This window comes from Furipterus horrens, unplaced genomic scaffold (genome assembly GCF_987537825.1).
Source record: "Furipterus horrens unplaced genomic scaffold, mFurHor1.1.pri manual_scaffold_12, whole genome shotgun sequence".
Classification (NCBI taxonomy): domain Eukaryota; kingdom Metazoa; phylum Chordata; class Mammalia; order Chiroptera; family Furipteridae; genus Furipterus; species Furipterus horrens.
This window is the reverse complement of record NW_028327182.1, coordinates 48,611,447-48,629,573: the sequence shown is the minus strand read 5'-3', so window position 1 is coordinate 48,629,573 and position 18,127 is coordinate 48,611,447. Positions and strand designations below refer to the sequence as shown.

Genomic DNA, 18,127 nt, shown 5'->3' with positions numbered 1-18,127 from the left:
TTGTGTGAACCTTGGGCAAGTAGCTGTATGCCTCAGTTCTCTCATTTGTAAAATGGGTCTAGAAATAGCTCTCATTAACCCCGACCTCATCACAATCCCCCCCCAAACCAGGGCAAAGGGAAATCCATACCAGCCTGCAGTAGATACCCCAAACCAGGAGGCAACTGAAGCCCAAAGGACCCACAGTAAACCCCTCTTTTGGTCACTGGTAATAGCCACCAACTCAGGTAGGTAAAGCAAAATGGGAACTGTGTAATCTGGATGGAAGATATAATGGATCTCAGAAAGGACTGGAGCATGGAAGGGCCTCCAGAAGCCAAGAGGACTTTCATTCCCATCTCTGTGACTCTCTCATCTTGTCTGGAGACATGTTTTCTATGCACCTCAGTTCACATGACTTTGTCACCTGATCTCTCTCAAAATACCCCGGTGGTCTCTGATTGGCCTGGCTGATCAGGTACAATGCAGGGTGGTAAGGGAGGGTGGAGTTATGTCTTGTAAACATAGCTCCTAGTGGGTGCCTGAGCATGGGGAGGGGTGGTGGTTCCTAGAAAAGGGGAACTCAGGAGCTGGGCAGTGTGCCTTTTCAATCCGTGGGACACAGCACATTTCCCAGGGTGATCTCAACTGCAGTCTAAGCCAAGACAGGAAACCCCTTCTAGCAATTAGCCATTCCCTGCTGTGAAGAGTAACACCCAAGCCCCACCTTTGTGGCCCTGCTTTCCTGCTGACCTCACACTGCCTGCCTCCAATGCTTTGTCAGCACCCAGACCATGAGGCTGAGCAGCTGAGGTGGGACTAAGGTGGTAAGGCCCCAGGGCATTACACAGTCTTTCCACTATTTGGCTCTCACACCTTACTGGTGAATAGTATCATCAGCTAAAACTGCAGATTAGAATTGATAAACAGCCCAACTTAGTTTATTTTCATTTCTAGAAGCACCTTTTCCTGCCAAGTCACTGAAGATAAATGGGAAAATGACCCCTGGAGAAGTATACCTGCACAGGCCAACCTCAGCATTAGTGCACCTTGTTAGCTCTGCCTCTCTGCTCAGTATGCACAGAAGCCCTTTCTCTTACCAGGCACTAGAGACAAAGCTCCTGAGTTCCACTTGGCAACAAACAAATCCTTCCAAGCTGGCAACCGTGTCTCAGAGCCAGCGCAGATGTTTCTCCCAGCACTGAAGGCTGGGATTGAAGGCGTGTGTGCCCTGGAATCAGATAGCACCAAAGTGGAATCTTGGCACTACTGTTTTTTAGCTGTGGGACCTTGAGCAAAGAAGTGAGCCCCTCTAAGATTCAGTTTCCTTGTAACAGGATGAATTATGGTGAAGATTAAAGAAAATGCTGTTGGTAAAGCCCTAAGTATGGTCCTTAATAGGTGTTGGCTCTTACTATTATCAGCCAATTCCTCTCCTTTAACAAAACCTGAAAACCTGATTCCATTAATACAGAGGTTGCACACTGGTAGCCTCACAGAGGGATTTTGTTTGATCAGCCCCATTTAAAATGTTTTGCTGTCAACATTAAATGGATAGATTTCCAACTTCTCTTGTAACTGCTGCTCTGTGCCAATTAGCGTAGCCTGGACAGAATAACACAGAACCCAGGGGCTATGTTCATTAGGAAGAGTGAACCACCTCACAGACTGTGAAGGAAATCATTCAAGTAGCCAACCAGATGGTCGGGACCTATAAAAATCCAGTCCCACCTTCTGTATCAGTTTGTTTGGGCTACCATCACAAAGGACCACATGCTTATCAGCCTTAACAACAGAAACTTCTACTGTTTCACAGTCTGGAAGCTAGAAGTCCAAATCAAGGGCTTCCCTCTAAGGTGCTAGGGATGGCCCCTCTCCCAGCATCTGATGGTCCCTTGGTTTGGGACAGGATCACTCCAGTATTCAAGGGCAGTTCTCCCTGTATGTCTGAGTGTCCATGTCCAATTTTCACTTTTTATATGGATACCAGTCATAATGGATCAGGGGCCCACCTGACCAGCATGGCCTCATCTTCACTAGTAATTACACCTGTAACAACCATGTTGCAAATAAGCTCACAATCTGCATATAGTCCCTCTCTATATCGCGCATCACTTATCGTGGCCTCACTGTATCGCGGGATTTAAAAAAATATTATATTTAATTATCGCGGATTTTTCGCTATATCGCGGGATTTTGCATTACTGTATACGTATGTTGTTAAAGTTACGTAGGTTTAAGAGTGTAGAATATGCTTAAGAACATAAGTAGTATTTATAGAAGTGTGGAAAAGGTTAATAAGGGACTGGGAATGGTTTATAAGTGTGTGGGAAGGGTTTATAAAGCCTTAAAATATATATAAGTACTAAAATAAATGTAAGGTTCCTACTTTGCAGATTTTCACCTATTGCTGGGGGGAGGGGGAGGGTCTAGAACTTAATACCCGCGATAAGTGAGGGAATACTGTACTGGAGATTAGGACTTCAACATATGAATGTGGGGGACACAATTCAACCCTTGAACACCCTGTCTGCTTTACACCCCCAGCCCCTCCCAGGCCCTCATCTTTCTGAGGGCACAAATCCTCTCACTATCGTTTTATCTTCAGTGACTCGGCAGGAAAATGTGCTTCTAGAAATGAAAAGGAACTAAGTTGGGCTGTTTAACAATACTAAGCTGTTCAGTTACACAAAAAGCTTTCCTGATGGGTAACTTCATCAATGAATACCCCAAAGCAAATGGAGTTTCATCCTGTGCCTACAGAAATTACTAATTAATTCAGTAATGAATTACACCATGCAATAAATATGCACTGTGTACCTACCATATGCTGAAAAGAATAGATTGTCTGCCCTCAGGGGGATTACATATTATAGAGTGGGGCTGAGGACCAAGCCAACAGCAAAACAATGAAAGTCTTGCTTTGTAAAGGAGCACAGTAGAAGTAAAGAAGAGTCTCCTGGGGGAGAGGGAAGGGGTCACAGAATGCCTCACTGAAGGGGTACCCTTTGAACCAGATGAAAAGGAGAGGAGGGTGGGCAGCTGGGAGTCCCCAGGAAAGGCAGGAGTCTGCAGACACAGAGAATGAGCACTTAGAGGAGACATAAAAGTTACGGCATTTGGAGACATGTGGGCAAATATCTTTTTTCTAGCTGCACAACACTCAGCCCCCTTCCTTTATGGAGGAAATCACCCTTGTGAGTAATTACTAGTGGGCGGCAGTGCCCTGCTTGCCACGACAGAAACTAAGCTGAAAAATGTCACTAGAAGACCCAGAAACCAGCCTAGTAGTTTAAAAATGAAACAAAATGTAACAAAATTTAGCAAGGTTAATACTAAAAGGAAACTAAAAAGAACTCTAGAAAATCAAGAACAGCAAATGAAAGGCAGTGTTTCCCTCCCTCCCTTTCTCCTCTCCACTCTTCAGAATGTACCCAAGAACAGAGCTAAGAACTTGAAAGTGCTAAGACCCCACCTTGCTGGACAGAAGTGACTGCAGCGCGCTGCCTGGTGGGGAGGGTCACTGGGGTGCCAGGAAGCGGGAGCTGCTCAGTGCACAGGATGTGGCCGCTAGGTCGCAGAAGCTGGTTCACAAGGAGCTTTCTGCTGGGATGCCAGGAAAACTCACTGGCGTTGAGTGCCACCAGTCGTCCCCTGCTTTGCCACAATGTGGAAGAAAAAACAGACACAACAGAAAAAGACCCCCTCCCCTATGCCTCCCAGTGTACCTCCAGCACCCAACAGAGCCTAATATTGCACCAGCTGCCACAGATGTGTTTTCAGGGCCCAGCTCCAGAATCTTAAGGTAGGGCCAAAAAAAAAAAGTGTATTTGGACCAGATAGGCAATAAACCAGTAGCTAGCTTAGAGATAAGTCTTCCTCCTTGCTCCAGCACTATATTGGAGCATGGAAAATCACATACATGCACACACGCACGCCTCATGAGAGCAACTGAGTGATGCCCACCCAGTCCAGGACTCCACCACAGCAGTGGAGACTGAACCAGCTCCTTCTGCTTTGAAAAAAAATGCATCTGCGATGCTTCCTGTTCTTACTCCTCTGTTCCTCCAACCCCGGTCTGTTCCCCAAGCCCCCATTTCCTCCCAATAAAGCTGTTCCCGCTCACATTAGACAATGATGTCTTCTGTTGCTTGCACTCAAGGACTCTGCTAGGCAGAGGATTAGTGAGATGATGAGGCTAGACTGATGAGCAGAGGCTGATTGAGACAGCCTCATGTGCCATAGGAGTTAAAGTTTTATATTTTGGAGCAAAGGGGAGGGAGGGGGTTAATAAGACTGGGCTCTTGTAGTAAAGGTATTTCAATATTCCAAACAAGAATATTGAAAACAAGGGCCTTGACTCGGACAATGGCATTGGAAATACAGAGAAAGGGAGGAAATAAAGAGCTACGTAGGACAGGAAATAGGCAGGACTTGGTAGCACTGGGACAAGGTAGGGAAGGCTACTTGACTTGGGCAACAGAGTGGATTCTTTCATTCATTCAGCAAATACTGAGCACTATTTTAGGTGCTAGGTATTTGGCAATAAACAAAACAAAGCTCCCCTCCATGCAGTTTACAATCTGGGTCGGGGAAAGACAGGCAAAAGACACATAAGCAAAATATCTCATGAGTCATGATAAGTAAGCCATGTGAGGGGAATAAAAAGTGCTAAGGATTGGGAGTCCCTAAAGTATACATACAGCAGGTTTGTACTGAAAAATTTGTTCGGGAGGCTGTCCTGTGCATTGTAAGATATTTAGCAATTCTAGTTGACGTCTACATCTTTTTATGTATGATAGTGGTATTAAAGTAATGTAGGAAAATGTTCTGTGTTTGGAGATGCTAAAGTATTTCGGGGTAATACATCATGTCTCCAACTTACTTTCAAATCATTTACGTATGTATATACACTGATAGTAAAACCCACTTGATTAAAAATGTGAAAGAGTCCAATATGTAAGAAAAATTATTTTAGAATTTATATAGAAAAATGCAGCAGTATGCCAAACATTTAAAAGCAGTTCACCCTTCTAGGTTCATTTATGACTTTCACATTTTATATTAAAATTCAAACACTACAGAAATGCCTAATAGTTAACCTTTTTTATAATCAGAAAAAAATTTTAAAACCCTTTATTTCCAAAAAGAAAAACATATTCATTGAATCACTATTTAATAGATGCCACTATTTCAAGTCTCCAGCAGCAGCTGGGTCGGGTAGCTGACAAGCGGAAGATAGACAAACTAGTCAGGAGAAGAGTGCTGCCAAAAGGAAGTACTGAAGTTAGCTCCTCTCTTTGAGTAACATGCTCTCATTAACATCCGCGGGCTCCTTTAATGAACAGCGCCTTGTGACAAACTAAAGTTGACTATTCTTTCCCACTGGCAAGATAATAGCAGAAGTGGACTTAAAGATATGGAGTTGTTGCCCTGGCTGGTGTGGCTCAGTGGATTGAGCGCCGGCCTGTGAATCAAGAGGTCGCTGGTTCAATTCCCAGTCAGGGCACATGCCTGGGTTGTGGGCCAGGTCCCCAGTTGGGGGTGTACGAGAAGCAACCAATCGATGTATCTCTCACTCTTTCTCCCTCCCTTCTCCCCCTCTAAAAATAAATAAAAATAAAATCTTAAAAAAAAAAAAAGATATGGAGTTGTTAAACCAGGGAAAAATACAAATTTCTTTTTATTCCTACTTCACCAACGCTAAACTTCAACATAATTATTTGTGCTGACATTACTCAGAAAATTCAGTTTCGTAAACAAAAAAAAATAAATTCTTTCAACTAATGAGGCATTGAGCTACTTCAGAAATGTCTTTCCACAAAAATTATATTGCCAAAAGAATCCACAGAGTGCAAGTAAAACTAGGGAAATCGAAATAAGATTGGCAAAGTGCACCAATGTCAGTATCCGGCTTGTGATAATGTGTTAAGAGTTTTGCAAGATGTCACCATTGGGAGAAACAGGGTAAAGGTACATGGGATCTCTCTGCATTATTTCTTACAACTGCATATAAATCTACAAGTTGGTGCAATAAAAACTTCAATTAAAAGTTTTTTAAAAGATCTATATACATAACAGATATGTGAGAACAAAGTAGGAAGCAGAAATCTCTATTTTTTAAAAACCTCACATTTATTAAAAACAGCAATTTCTAGCCAAATAATACAAAGCCTTTTAAATTATTTAAAAGTATGTACACTCTTTGTATAAGTAAATACTTGAAACTGTACATATTTAAACAAATATTCATTTAGCAAACAAGGTGGACCGCTATCACCTACTCAGCACTTTGTAAGGTGTTTTGAGTGTTTCAGAGATAAAAGATTCAACACAAGACCTGGTGCTGTGAAATATTTTTATCCCTATGTACATCAAATTAAATCAATCATAGTATAGTACAATAATCATGCCCTCATTTCTTTGGAAAGGCTTATAAAAATCAAATATACAATATAATACATAAAACTAGGTACAGTTTATTAAACATGTATTTTAAATAGTAAGTGGAAATAAATCCAATATTATTTATTTCATGTCAAAAAATGAATATAAACCCTCTTTACCTTCCACCTTTCCAAAATATAGAGTATTAAGCTCTATCAAGCAACATCCATCACCAATTTAAACTGAGCTGAAAAACAAGTGACCTTTTTTAAATGAAAAACATGTAACCTATCTATACACTCAGAGTTGCTTTAAGGGGATGAGAAAGGCTGCTAGGCACATAAAATGAGGTCTGCTGGCTACATTCCAGAACACTTGCCAGTGTTCTATCTCTAGGCTAGTGTTCCAATAATTCAAAATTCCTTTTGAACCAAAAAGCAGGCTACATTTACTATGACATCAGAGGCAAAACCAACCCAATCAGGAAATAGCTGTTTGTAGGACAACTCACAGAAGTGCATAATTTATTTGATAATCTCTGATAGTGTGACAGGTTTTTAAAGGGTGGGCCATCTTCATCCTTGTCTTTGTTAGTAAAATGTATTCACTGTAGCAGTTACACAGAACAGGCACTGAATATATAGGACTTGAAAGTGTTCTCTTTTCAAAGAACTACTAAAACTGAAGGCAGTGTAGAGAAGGCTGGTAACCTTGACCCTCTTGCAGGAATACACTAGTTATCAGGTTTCCTTCTCTCCTGTATGTTCCAGATTAACACACCTTAACTGGTACTTCCAAATCACAAACACCAACTGTTGTACCATGAAGATTCTCACTACAGATACTGCATGTGAGGAGGTTGCAGCTCCCTGGTCTCAAACATTCTGTACCTAAGCAATTCAAGGAATAGATACTGGGACTTTACATGCAATCCTTGCATCCTGAAACTAACTCGCATCAAAAACACAGGAAAAGGGGGTTGGGGGAGGTAGAAGAGGACAAAAGGGGGGTGCATGGTGGCATAAAGAGACTTAACTTTGGGTGGTGAGCACACAATGCAGTGTGCAGATGTTACAGAATTGTACACTTGAAACCTGTATAGTTTTATTAACCAATGTCACCCCAATATATTCAACAATAATAAAAATTTTAACAGGACACGAAGGTAACACCCTGAATTTCCAGGAAACCAGGATGTGTTCTCAGAAGCATTTAATCTACTCCAAACTAAACTTCAAAGTGACAGGAGAAACATTACAATGAGTGTAGAAATAACATTTCTGAAGTAAAAAAATAGTCAGTGTGGAATGCTCAGTGGTTAAGTGTTCCAGTGTTTTATAATTTAACAAACTTTACTCTAGAAACTTTCTAATTAGCTGTATTTCCATAAAGTTCTTCTCTGCTCTACCTATTGCAACCTGTTTTCACTGTACATCTTTTGCTAGAACCATTTCACTGCGTGTTCACCAAAATTACCTCTTAAAAACTTACATTTCTTGAGACCAATTAATGAGGCAGTTATTGCTGCTCACAGATTAATCTTTGGCATTTTGATGTTTTTAAAAGGTAAACACCAATGTTTTAACACTCTGCTTGTATTTCATTCTGCCGTCAGCAATGAGCAGCACACTTGTGTGGTTCTCAGGGACATTCCCACATACAATTCCTCAAGTGTCCTGCAGGCCTCATGACTTCTCAGCAACTCCTGCTGGACAGATTGTTTACAAGCACAGCCCAACTGGCCTGATTATTTAGAAACTGACAGCAGGAGATTCACCTGAAAAACAAAGTGAAAGACTATGTTAGTTCTGCTGTAGAATACCATAAGAAAAGTTGTTTAGATATTCAAACACAGAATGAGAGGGAAAGTCTTAAGATTTTTAAGACACCAAGAAGTATGGCATAAGCTGGACCTGCAATACTTATCTGATCTCTTTTTTAATTATATTTTATTGGTTATATTGTTACAATAATTTCAATTTTTTCCCCTTTGCTCCCCTCCACCCAGCACCCTCCCTCCCCCAGCAATCCCCTACCAACTCCATGCCCATGGTTCATACATACAAGCTCTCCCGCTTCACCCTTTCATATATTCTTCTTTTTTAATAAATAAATGATTAATTGTTTTAACAATAAAAAATAACAATCCCTCCCTCTCAGATATTAAGACCCCTTATAATCTTATAAAGGACAATGGACGAAGGTCTCAAGCTCCTCTAACCTTATCTGATTTCTGAAGCTGCCACTGGGCACTGAGTGTTGTGGAGGCCTGTGGAAGGTTATACTCCATCACCTAATCTAGACCCTCAACTTATTTAGAATCCAATAAGGATGACATAAAAACTATATACCAACACTGATAGGGACATAAATATGTCTAAAAAAATCAACTTAACCTTTTTCTATGCAGAGTGTGTTTTGAGAAAAGTTTTATGTAAGTCAAATTCTTTAAATGACTCTTAAAAGCTTAAGAACAGGCATGACAAATGAATTTCAGCACCCTGCCCACTCTAGAGATGTGACACAGAGCCAGCCAGAAAACCAGAGAAACACGCCGTGGTGACAAGGAGGGAAATGGCAGCCTGCACACCACAAATTGTTAGCCAGGCCCTAGCAAGACTTTCAGTTAAATAAAGATGGCAGTGAGCCCTTCTGTAAAGTATAAACTATTTAGAAAATCAAAATAATCATCTCATAACTCTTTTATCAATTTATACTTCCAGTGAGAGGGGCATAAAATCACCTCTGTTTTTCCTGGCCAAAATAAAAAACCTGGATCTAATCATGAGGAAAAAGACAACTCCAAATTGAGGGCCATTCTACAAAATAAACTACCTGTCAAGGTAAAGAAAGCCAAAAAAGGCTGCAAAACTGCTCCAGAGTAAAAGAAACTAAAGAGATGTGACACTTAACAGCAACCACTGGACTGGATTCTAGACTGAGGAAACACATCTATAAAGAATGCTATTGGGAAAATTGAGGAAATTTCAATATAAACTGTGGATTAGATAATAGTGTCAATGTTACATTTCCTGTTTAGAAAATTGTGTGGGGGTAGAGTAAGAGAACTCCTTGTTTTTAGGAAATACACTGAAATATTTCCAAGGAAAGGAGCACAAGTGTCTCCCAACTTCCTCTCAAATAACTTAAAAGAGGGGCAGGGAGGGAGAGGAAAGGGAGAAAGCAACAATGATAAAGCAAATGGGGCAACTGGATCAAGTGCCTTATTACCATTCTTGCATTTCTCTGTAAGTTTGAAATTATAACAAAATTAAGTTATAAAAATTGTATACAGATAATGGGGTTTATGTCCTGATAAATGCTGAAAATATTTGAAATAGTTAAAAATATCAAAGTCAAAATGCGTTTAATATACCTAATTTACCAAACACACAAGTAGTCTAACTTTCCTTAAACATGGTCTAGAACACTTACATTACCTTAAAGTGGGCAAATCATCTAACACAATGAACATAGCGTAGAATATGGGTTGCATACCCTCGTGATCTGGGAACTGCGGCTCATTGCCCTGACCAGAGCCATGAGAGAGTACTGTACTGCATATCGCTAGCCCAGGAAAAGATTAAAATTCAAAATTCCAAGTAAGGGGTCAGGTCAAGATGGCAATATAGGTAAACATGGCTCACCTCACACAGCCACATCAAAATTGAAACTAAGCTATGGAACAACCATCAGAAATTGAGCTAAGTAAAAGTCCTACAACTACGAAATTAAAGAAAAAGCCACATCAACACTGGTAGGAGAAGCAGAGATGTGAAATGGGTTGGTCCCATGACCACGTGTGGCAGATAAAAATTGGGAGGGATATCTCAGGAGTGAGGAGTCCCAGCCCCACACCAGGACCTCCCAGGCTAGGGATCCATGCCAGAATCATAAATCCCCAAAATTTCTGGCTATAAAAACCAGCAGGGATTGAGGCTGTGGAGGATAGAAACTTTTGCAGTCCCAGAAATTCCTCTAAAAGGGCCGATGTACAGACACACTTGGACTCACTCCTTCTGAGCTCCAGTGCTGGGGTAGCAGCTGAACATATGGGGAGGACTGAATTGTCCAGCATCAGGGCAAGAGCTAGGAGGCAGCTCTCTGTTCCTTTTCTGAGCCCTCCCCTCACAAAGTCACAGAGCTCTGTGACTGGATATCTGAGACTCCCATCAACATGGCTCACACTGGTTCACCCCACCCTAGTGATTCCCTGAGCTCAGCCCCACCCAACTTTTGGGCCCACCCAAGCTCTTCCCTGTGGCTTTTCCATAGAAATGGACTGTCTTGGCTCATGCTGCAGATTTTACTAAATTCTTTCAAACAAGCAGCATCTGGCTTCAGTGAGCCTCATACCTCTCCCTAAGTTGCCCTAGGCTTGGCAATAGCAGCAGCTAGCCTTGGCTCACAGCATGGCCTCACCTGGACACCTCCAAGCCCAGCACAAGCAGCAGCCATCTGCAGATCCCTTTATAGATTATGCTGTATGACCCTACACAGAACACTAGTGGTGGCTGACCTTGGATGTGCCAACAGCAACCAAGGCTCAGCTACAAGAGGAGGTACACATGTACTCAGCCCACATGAAGGGCACACCTCCAGTACCAGCTTGGGTGAGAAGGGAGGCTATGCCACTGAACCCTACAGGACATCTACATTACACCACACTACCAAGACACGGAGACATAGCAACTCTACCTAATATATAGAAACAAACACAGGGAGGCTGCCAAAATGAGGAGACAAAGAAACATGGCCCAAGTGAATGAACAGATCAAAACTCCAGAAAAAGAACTAAACAAAATGGAGATAAGCAATCTGTCAGATGCTGAATTCAAAACACTGGTTATAAGAATGCTCAAGAAACTTAGAGAGAACCTCAACAGTGTAAAAAACATCCAATCAGAAACAAAGGATACACTACCTGAAATGAAAAACAATTTACAGGAAATCAACAGTAGAGTGGATGAAGCCAAGAATCAAATCAATGATTTGTAAAACAGGAAAGCCAAAAACAACCAATCAGAACAGCAAGAGAAACAGGAATTTAAAAAAAAAAAAAAATGAGGATGGGGAAGAAGCCTCTAAGAACAACTTCAAGCATACCAACATTCACATCATGGGAGTGCTGGAAGAACAGAGAGAGCAAGAAATTGAAAATCTATTTGGAAAAATAATGAAAGAAAACTTCCCTAATTTGGTGAAGGAAATAGACATGCAAGTCCAGGAAGTACAGAGTCCCAAACAAGATGGATGCAAAGATGCCAAACAACACACTTCATAATTAAAACGCCAAAGGTTGAAGACAAAGAGAGACTCTTAAAAGCAGCAAGAGAAAAGCAGTTAGTTACCTACAAGAGCCCTCCCATAAGACTGTCAGCTGATTTCTCAAAAGAAATTTTGCAGGCTAGAAGAGATTGGCAAGAAATATTCAAAATGATTTACAGTATTCCCTCACTTATCAAAGGTATTATGTTCTAGACACCCCCTGCCCTGCGATAGGTGAAAATCCCCAAAGTAAGAACCTTACATTTATTTTAATATTTATATATATTTTAAGGCTTTATAAACCCTTCCCACACACTTATAAACTGTTCCCAGTCCCTTATTAACTTTTCCCACTCCCTTATTAACCTTTTCCACACTTTTATAAGCACTACTTATGTTCTTAAACATATTCTACACTCTTAAACCTATGTAACTTTAACCACATACATATACGGTACCACAAAATCCTGCAATATAGCGAAAAACCCGCGATAATTATATATAATATTTTTTAAAATCCTGCGATACAGTGAGGCCGCGATAAGTGAACCACGATATAGAGAAGGACTACTGTAAAGCAAGGACCTACAACCAAGATTACTCTATCCAGCAAAGCTATCATTTAGAATCTGAAGATGGAAAAAGAACTTCCCAGACAAGAAAATGCTAAAGGAGTTCATCACCACCAAACCATTATTATATAAAATTTTAAAAGGTTTTTAAGAAGAAAATAAAAAATATAAACAATAAAATGGCAACGAATACATATCTATCAACAATTGAATCTAAAACAAACAAACAAACAAGAAGAACAGTCACAGAATCATATATACAGAAAACATTTTGATGATTGCAAGAAGAGAGGGGGATCAGGGAGATGGGCAAAAAAGGTCAAGGGATGACAAAGTACAAATTAGTAGTTACAGAATAGTCAAAGGGATTTAAGTACAGCATAGGGAATAGAATAGCTGAAGAACATATATGCAGGACCTAGGGACATGGACAACGGTGTGGGGAGACTGAGTGGGCAGGGGGTGCTGGGTGAAGGCAGTTTAAGGGGGAAAAAATTGGAACAACTGTATTAGCATAAACAATAAAATATAAATTAAAAAAAAAACAAAACAAAATTCCAAGAGTAGTTCCTATTGAATGCACACTGCTTTCACACTATCGTAAAGTCAAACCATTATGAGTCAGGAATCACCTGTACTGCCATGTATTGGGTCTTAAGACAATGGGTCACTAAAAGGAGATTTGACTTGGGGTGGTGAAAAAACAATACAACATACAGTTGACGTATTATAGAACTGTACACCTGAAACCTATAAAATTTTATTAACCAATGTCACCCGAATAAATTGAATGTTTTTTAAAAAGGGGTCACAAACAATCAGTTTCCAGGGAAGTTTAAAATGGGAGAGAAAATGAGAGTAAACCAGAGGGATCCTTCCTCTAGAAACAATCCATGAAGTGGAAATACAAGGTTCTGGTTCCTATCATGTAGCAGATAGCAAAGTGACTTAACTAACTCTCAAGGTCACATTTTCTTCATCAGTAAAATGGGACAAATATAGGAAGGTCAAGTGAAGATTAAGTGAGATGATACATGTCAAATGCTTAGAATAGTACTTCACAGCAGAAAATGTTACAGTTCTAAAAGAGGATCAAGACACAGAGAGATGATGGCCCCTATTAGTGTTTTTAATTTATTATTTTTATTAATTTTATTGATTATGCTATTACAGTTGTCCTGGTTTTTCTCCTTTTGCTCCCCTCCACCCCGGCACCCCCTGCTCCCTCAGGCAATCACACCATTGTTCATGTTCATGGGTCATGGCTGTAAGTTCTTTGGCTTACTCCATTCCCTATATTATACCTTACATCCCCATGGCTATTCTGTAACTACCAATTTGCACTTCTTAATCCCCTCACCTCTTCACCCACCCCCCACATCCCCCCTCCCATCTGGCAGCCATCAAAACACTCTCTGTATCCATGATTCTGTCAGTTTCCTTGTTTGCTTAGTTTGTTTTTAGATTCAACTGTTAATAATATGTATTTATTGTCATTATACTGTTCCTAGTTTTGATCTTTTTCTTAAATAAGTCCCTTTAACATTTCATATAATAATGGTTTGGTGACGATGAACTCTTTTAGTTTTTTCTTGTCTGGGAAGCTCTTTTAACTGCCCTTCCATTCTAACTGATAGCTTTTCTGATCAAAGCAATACTGGCTATAGGTCCCGGCTTTTCATGACTTTGCATATTTCTTGCCAATCTCCTCTAGCCTGCAAAGTGTCTTTTGAGAAATCAGATGACAGTCTTACGGGAACTCCCCTGTAGGTAACTAACTGCTTTTCTCTCTTGCTACTTTTAAGATTCTCTTTTTATCTTTAACATCTGGCATTGTACTTATGAAGTGCCTTGGAGTGGGTCTCTGTGCATCCATCTTATTTGGGACTCTCTGTGCTTCCTGGACTTTACATGTCCACATCCTTTACCAAATTAGGGAAGTGTTCTTAATTATTTTTCCATAGAGATTTCCAATTTCTTGTACTTTTTCTTCTCCTTCAGGCACCCTATGATGCCAATATTGGTATGCTTGAAGTTGTCCTTAGAGCATCCTTACTCTCTCGTTGTTTTTTTTCTTTTTTGGATTCTTGTTTCTTCTTGTTCTGGTTGGTTGTTTTTGGCTTCCCTATATTACAAATCGTTGATTGATTCTTGGCTTCACCCACTCTACTGTTGATTCCCTGTAAATTGTTCTTTATTTCAATTAGTGTATCCTATGTTTCTGACTGGATGTTCTTTACGCTGTTGAGGTTCTCACTAAGTTTCTTGAGCACCCTTACAACCAAGTGTTTTGAATTCTGCATCTGATAGACTGATTACCTCCATTTTATTCATTTTCTTGGAGTTTGATCTGTTCTTTCATTTGGGCCATGTTTCTTTGTCTTCTCATTCTGGCAGCCTCCCTTTGTTTATTTCTATATATTAGGTAGAGCTGCTATGACTCCCTGTCTTGCTAGTGTTGCCTAATGTAGTAGGTGTCCTGTAAGGTCCAGTGGCACAGCCGCCCCTATCACCCAAACTGAGTACTCAAGGTGTGCCCTCCATGTGGGCTGAGTACACCCTCATCTTGTAGTTGTGCCCTGATTTCTGTTGGAAGGTCAATGGGAGGGATTTACACAGGCCAGTCAGCTGCAATGACTGGCTGTGATCACTGACTATCAACCTCCACCCTCTGTAGAGGATCCACTGTACAAGGGCAGGGCACTGGTGCTCTGATGTGGTCTGTAGCTATACACAGGTTACACAGGCTCTGGCATATCCAGGGTAGTGCAGGCAAATGTCAGTTCCAACCTGTGTTTTGCCTGGGGCCACCCTGCATGAGCTATTAAGCAATCTGAGATGGCTGCTACTTGTGCTGGGCTTAAGAGCTTCCGAGGCAGAGCAAAGCTGTAAGTCTAGGCTGGCTGCTGCAGTGCCAGGCCTGGGACCATTTAGCAAGAGGCACAGGGGTTGGGGCCTCACTGAGGCTGGCTGTTCCTTGTCTGAGAGGATAGGACCTTGTGAAGCATGAGCCAAGACCAGCTATTCATATGGAAAAGTCATTGTTAACAGCTTGCTTGGCTGGACCCATAAACTGGGTGGGAGAGAGTCTCAGGGGATCTCCAGGGTGGGGCAAACTGAATTAGCCAGGATGATGGAGTCTCAGATATACCACCCGCCTTCTAACTCTATGGCTCTATGGGAGTAGGGTTCAGAAAAGGGACAAAAATACTGTAATAGAACAATAATTAAAATAAATTATTTAAAAAGAGATAAAAGAAAGAAAACGGACAATGGCCTCTGTCTGTCTGTCTGTCTGGGAGAGAAGAAAGCTGTCCCCTAGCTCTCACCTTGATTCCAGACACTTCAGCTCCTCCCTGTATTCCACAGTGCCTTTTAAGCTTCTTACCCCGGTGCTGGAACTCCAAGGGAGGGAGTGTGAGTTAAGTCCATGTGTGGGTTCTTTAAGAAGAACTGCTTGGGTGACAACCCAATTAAAAAATGGACAAAGGACCTGAACAAACACTTCTACAAAGAAGACATACAGAGGGCCCATAGACATATGAAAGAATGCTCAACATCACTAGCCTTCAGAGAGATGCAAATAAAAACCACAATGAGATACCACCTCACACCAGTCAGAATGGCCACCATCAACAAATCAACAAACAACTTGTGTTAGTGAGGATGCGGAAAATTGGGAACCCTGGTGCATTGCTGGTAGGAATGCAGAGTGGTGCAGCCACTATGGAAAAAGTGTGGAATTACCTCAAAAAACTAAAAATGGAACTGCCTTTTGAACCAGCCATTCCATTGCTAGGTTTACATCTGAAAAATCCTGAAACACCAATTCAAAAGAATCTATGCATCCCTATGTTCATAGCAGCACTATTTACAATAGCCAAGTGCTGGAAACAACCTAAGTGCCCATCTGCAGATGAGTGGATAAAAAAACTGTGGTACCTTTACACAATGGAGTACTATGTAGCAGCAAGAAAAAAGGAACTTCTACCATTTGCAACAACATGGATGAAACTAGAGAGAATTATGCTTAGCGAAATAAGCCAGGCAACGAAAGAAAAGTACCTTATACTATCACCTATTACAGGAAACTAATGAACAACACAAACAAATGTGCAAAATTGAACCAGAGCTATGTAAACAAGGAGTAGATTAACAGTAACAAGGGGGGAGATGGGAGGGAGAGAAGAGGGTAAGAAGGGGAAGGGTCTAGTCAAAGAACATGTATAAATGACCCACGAACATGGACAACTGGGTGGGGACTGAATGTGGGAGAAGTGGGGGGCAGGGTGCGGGGAAGCAAGGAGGGGGGGAGTGGAACAACTGTAATGGAAAAACAAAAAATTATTAGTGGGGGATAAAATGAAAATATAAAGAATGGAAATGCAAGTTCAATGAATATTAGAAGGACAAGGATTTTCCTTCACACTGTATATTTTTCTCCTTATCTGATCTCTCCAGAGTTTGGCATTGTAAAGAAGTAAGTAATGGCATAAGTTTCTTTGCATAAAACTAATAAGACCAGTTGTTAATAGATTTTTTTGACCAAGCCTTTGACTGGAATGTCATGCCTAGAGGAGACATGCTCAGCTCTGGTTGTTACCAAAAAGCCCTGAGGAACTGGAATGGACTTTCGAAGGTAATAAAAGCCCACGAAATAAAAGGCCTGGTACCTTGGTTGGATGCGCGGTCCATGGCAATTGTTCTAAGGAAGGAATGAAGGTTGTTTTCCTGAAAGAGGCTAGAAGGGACCTTAAGGCACAATAGAAAACCAGAAGGATTTGGAAAAGACAGGTGTGTACAGGCAAGACTGAATGCCAGGTATGTGGCTCAGCTTCTGTGCCCTGAAGGGCAGACTGTAGGTCACCCTAAATGTTCCTTGCGTAAGTTCCAGCAAAGCAGAACTAAAGATCATAAGTGATCATTTGCTGCTCTTGTTGTGTTTATGCAAATGAACAGCATAAATTAAAAACAAACTTAATGCAGTCCCTTTAATGACGAGGAGGGTAATCTTAGGTAGAAAAATCATGATTCAAGGAAAATCACAATGCTCAGTGGTAGATCTGGAGTCTGCAAGATCCTTCCCCATGTGGGAAGGTCACCCTCCCGTCCACATCCCCACTCTTATTAGGGATTTCTGAACCAGAGGGTAGGTAGGACGACGACCATGTCCAGCTTGAAGCAGCTAGAGGAGCTCGAGACCTTCGCACATTGTCCTTTATAAGATTGTAAAGGGTCTTAAGTCTAAGAAGGAGGGATTGTTATTTTTTATTGTTAAAATAATTATTTTTTTAAAAAAGAAGAAGACTATATGAAAGGGTGAAGCGGGAGAGCTTGTATGTACAACCCATGGGCAGGGACTTGGGGGGGCGAAACGCTGGGGGAGGGTGGTGCTGGGCGGAAGGGAGCAAAGGGGGAAAAATTGGAACTATTGTAACAATATAATCAATAAAATATACTTTAAAAAAAAGAGTCTATGACATATTTTTAATTTACTAAGAACTGGCATGTAATTAAATAGTGTCATCCACCTCAAGAAGAAATTCGATACTTTTTATGTATGCAAAAAATTTTGAACTTAAATAAGACTGTTACAGATTAGAAAAAAAAAAGAACTGCTTGGGAGGGGGGGTCCTGCAGTTTCTTCCATCAACTCAATCCATGCTGATTTCTGCAGCCAGAAGTTATGGGACTTATCTTCCTGGCACTGGAACCCTGAGCTGGGGGGCCTGGTGTGGGCCTGGGACTCCTCACTCCCGAGATATCCCTCCTGAATTTTTATCCACCACATGTGGATGTGAGACCAGCCGTTTCTGCATTTCCGCCCCTCCTACTAGTCTGGATAGATGTGTTTTCTTTAATTCCACAGTTGTCAGACTTACATTCAACTCTTTTTCTGACAGTTTTGAGTGATGGTTGTT

At 41.1% G+C, this 18,127-nt stretch overlaps 1 protein-coding gene across 1 annotated transcript in view; it reads right to left on the bottom strand.

The window, feature by feature from the left end:
* Positions 1 to 6,093: 6,093 nt before the first annotated feature.
* Positions 6,094 to 18,127, bottom strand: part of COG3 (component of oligomeric golgi complex 3) — a 69,148-nt gene continuing 57,114 nt past the window's right edge. Inside the window, exon 23 of the mRNA XM_090258398.1 lies at positions 6,094 to 8,143. Within this exon, the coding sequence (XP_090114524.1) occupies positions 8,114 to 8,143 (30 nt within the window). The 3' untranslated portion in view covers positions 6,094 to 8,113. The remainder of the gene's footprint in view (positions 8,144 to 18,127) is intronic.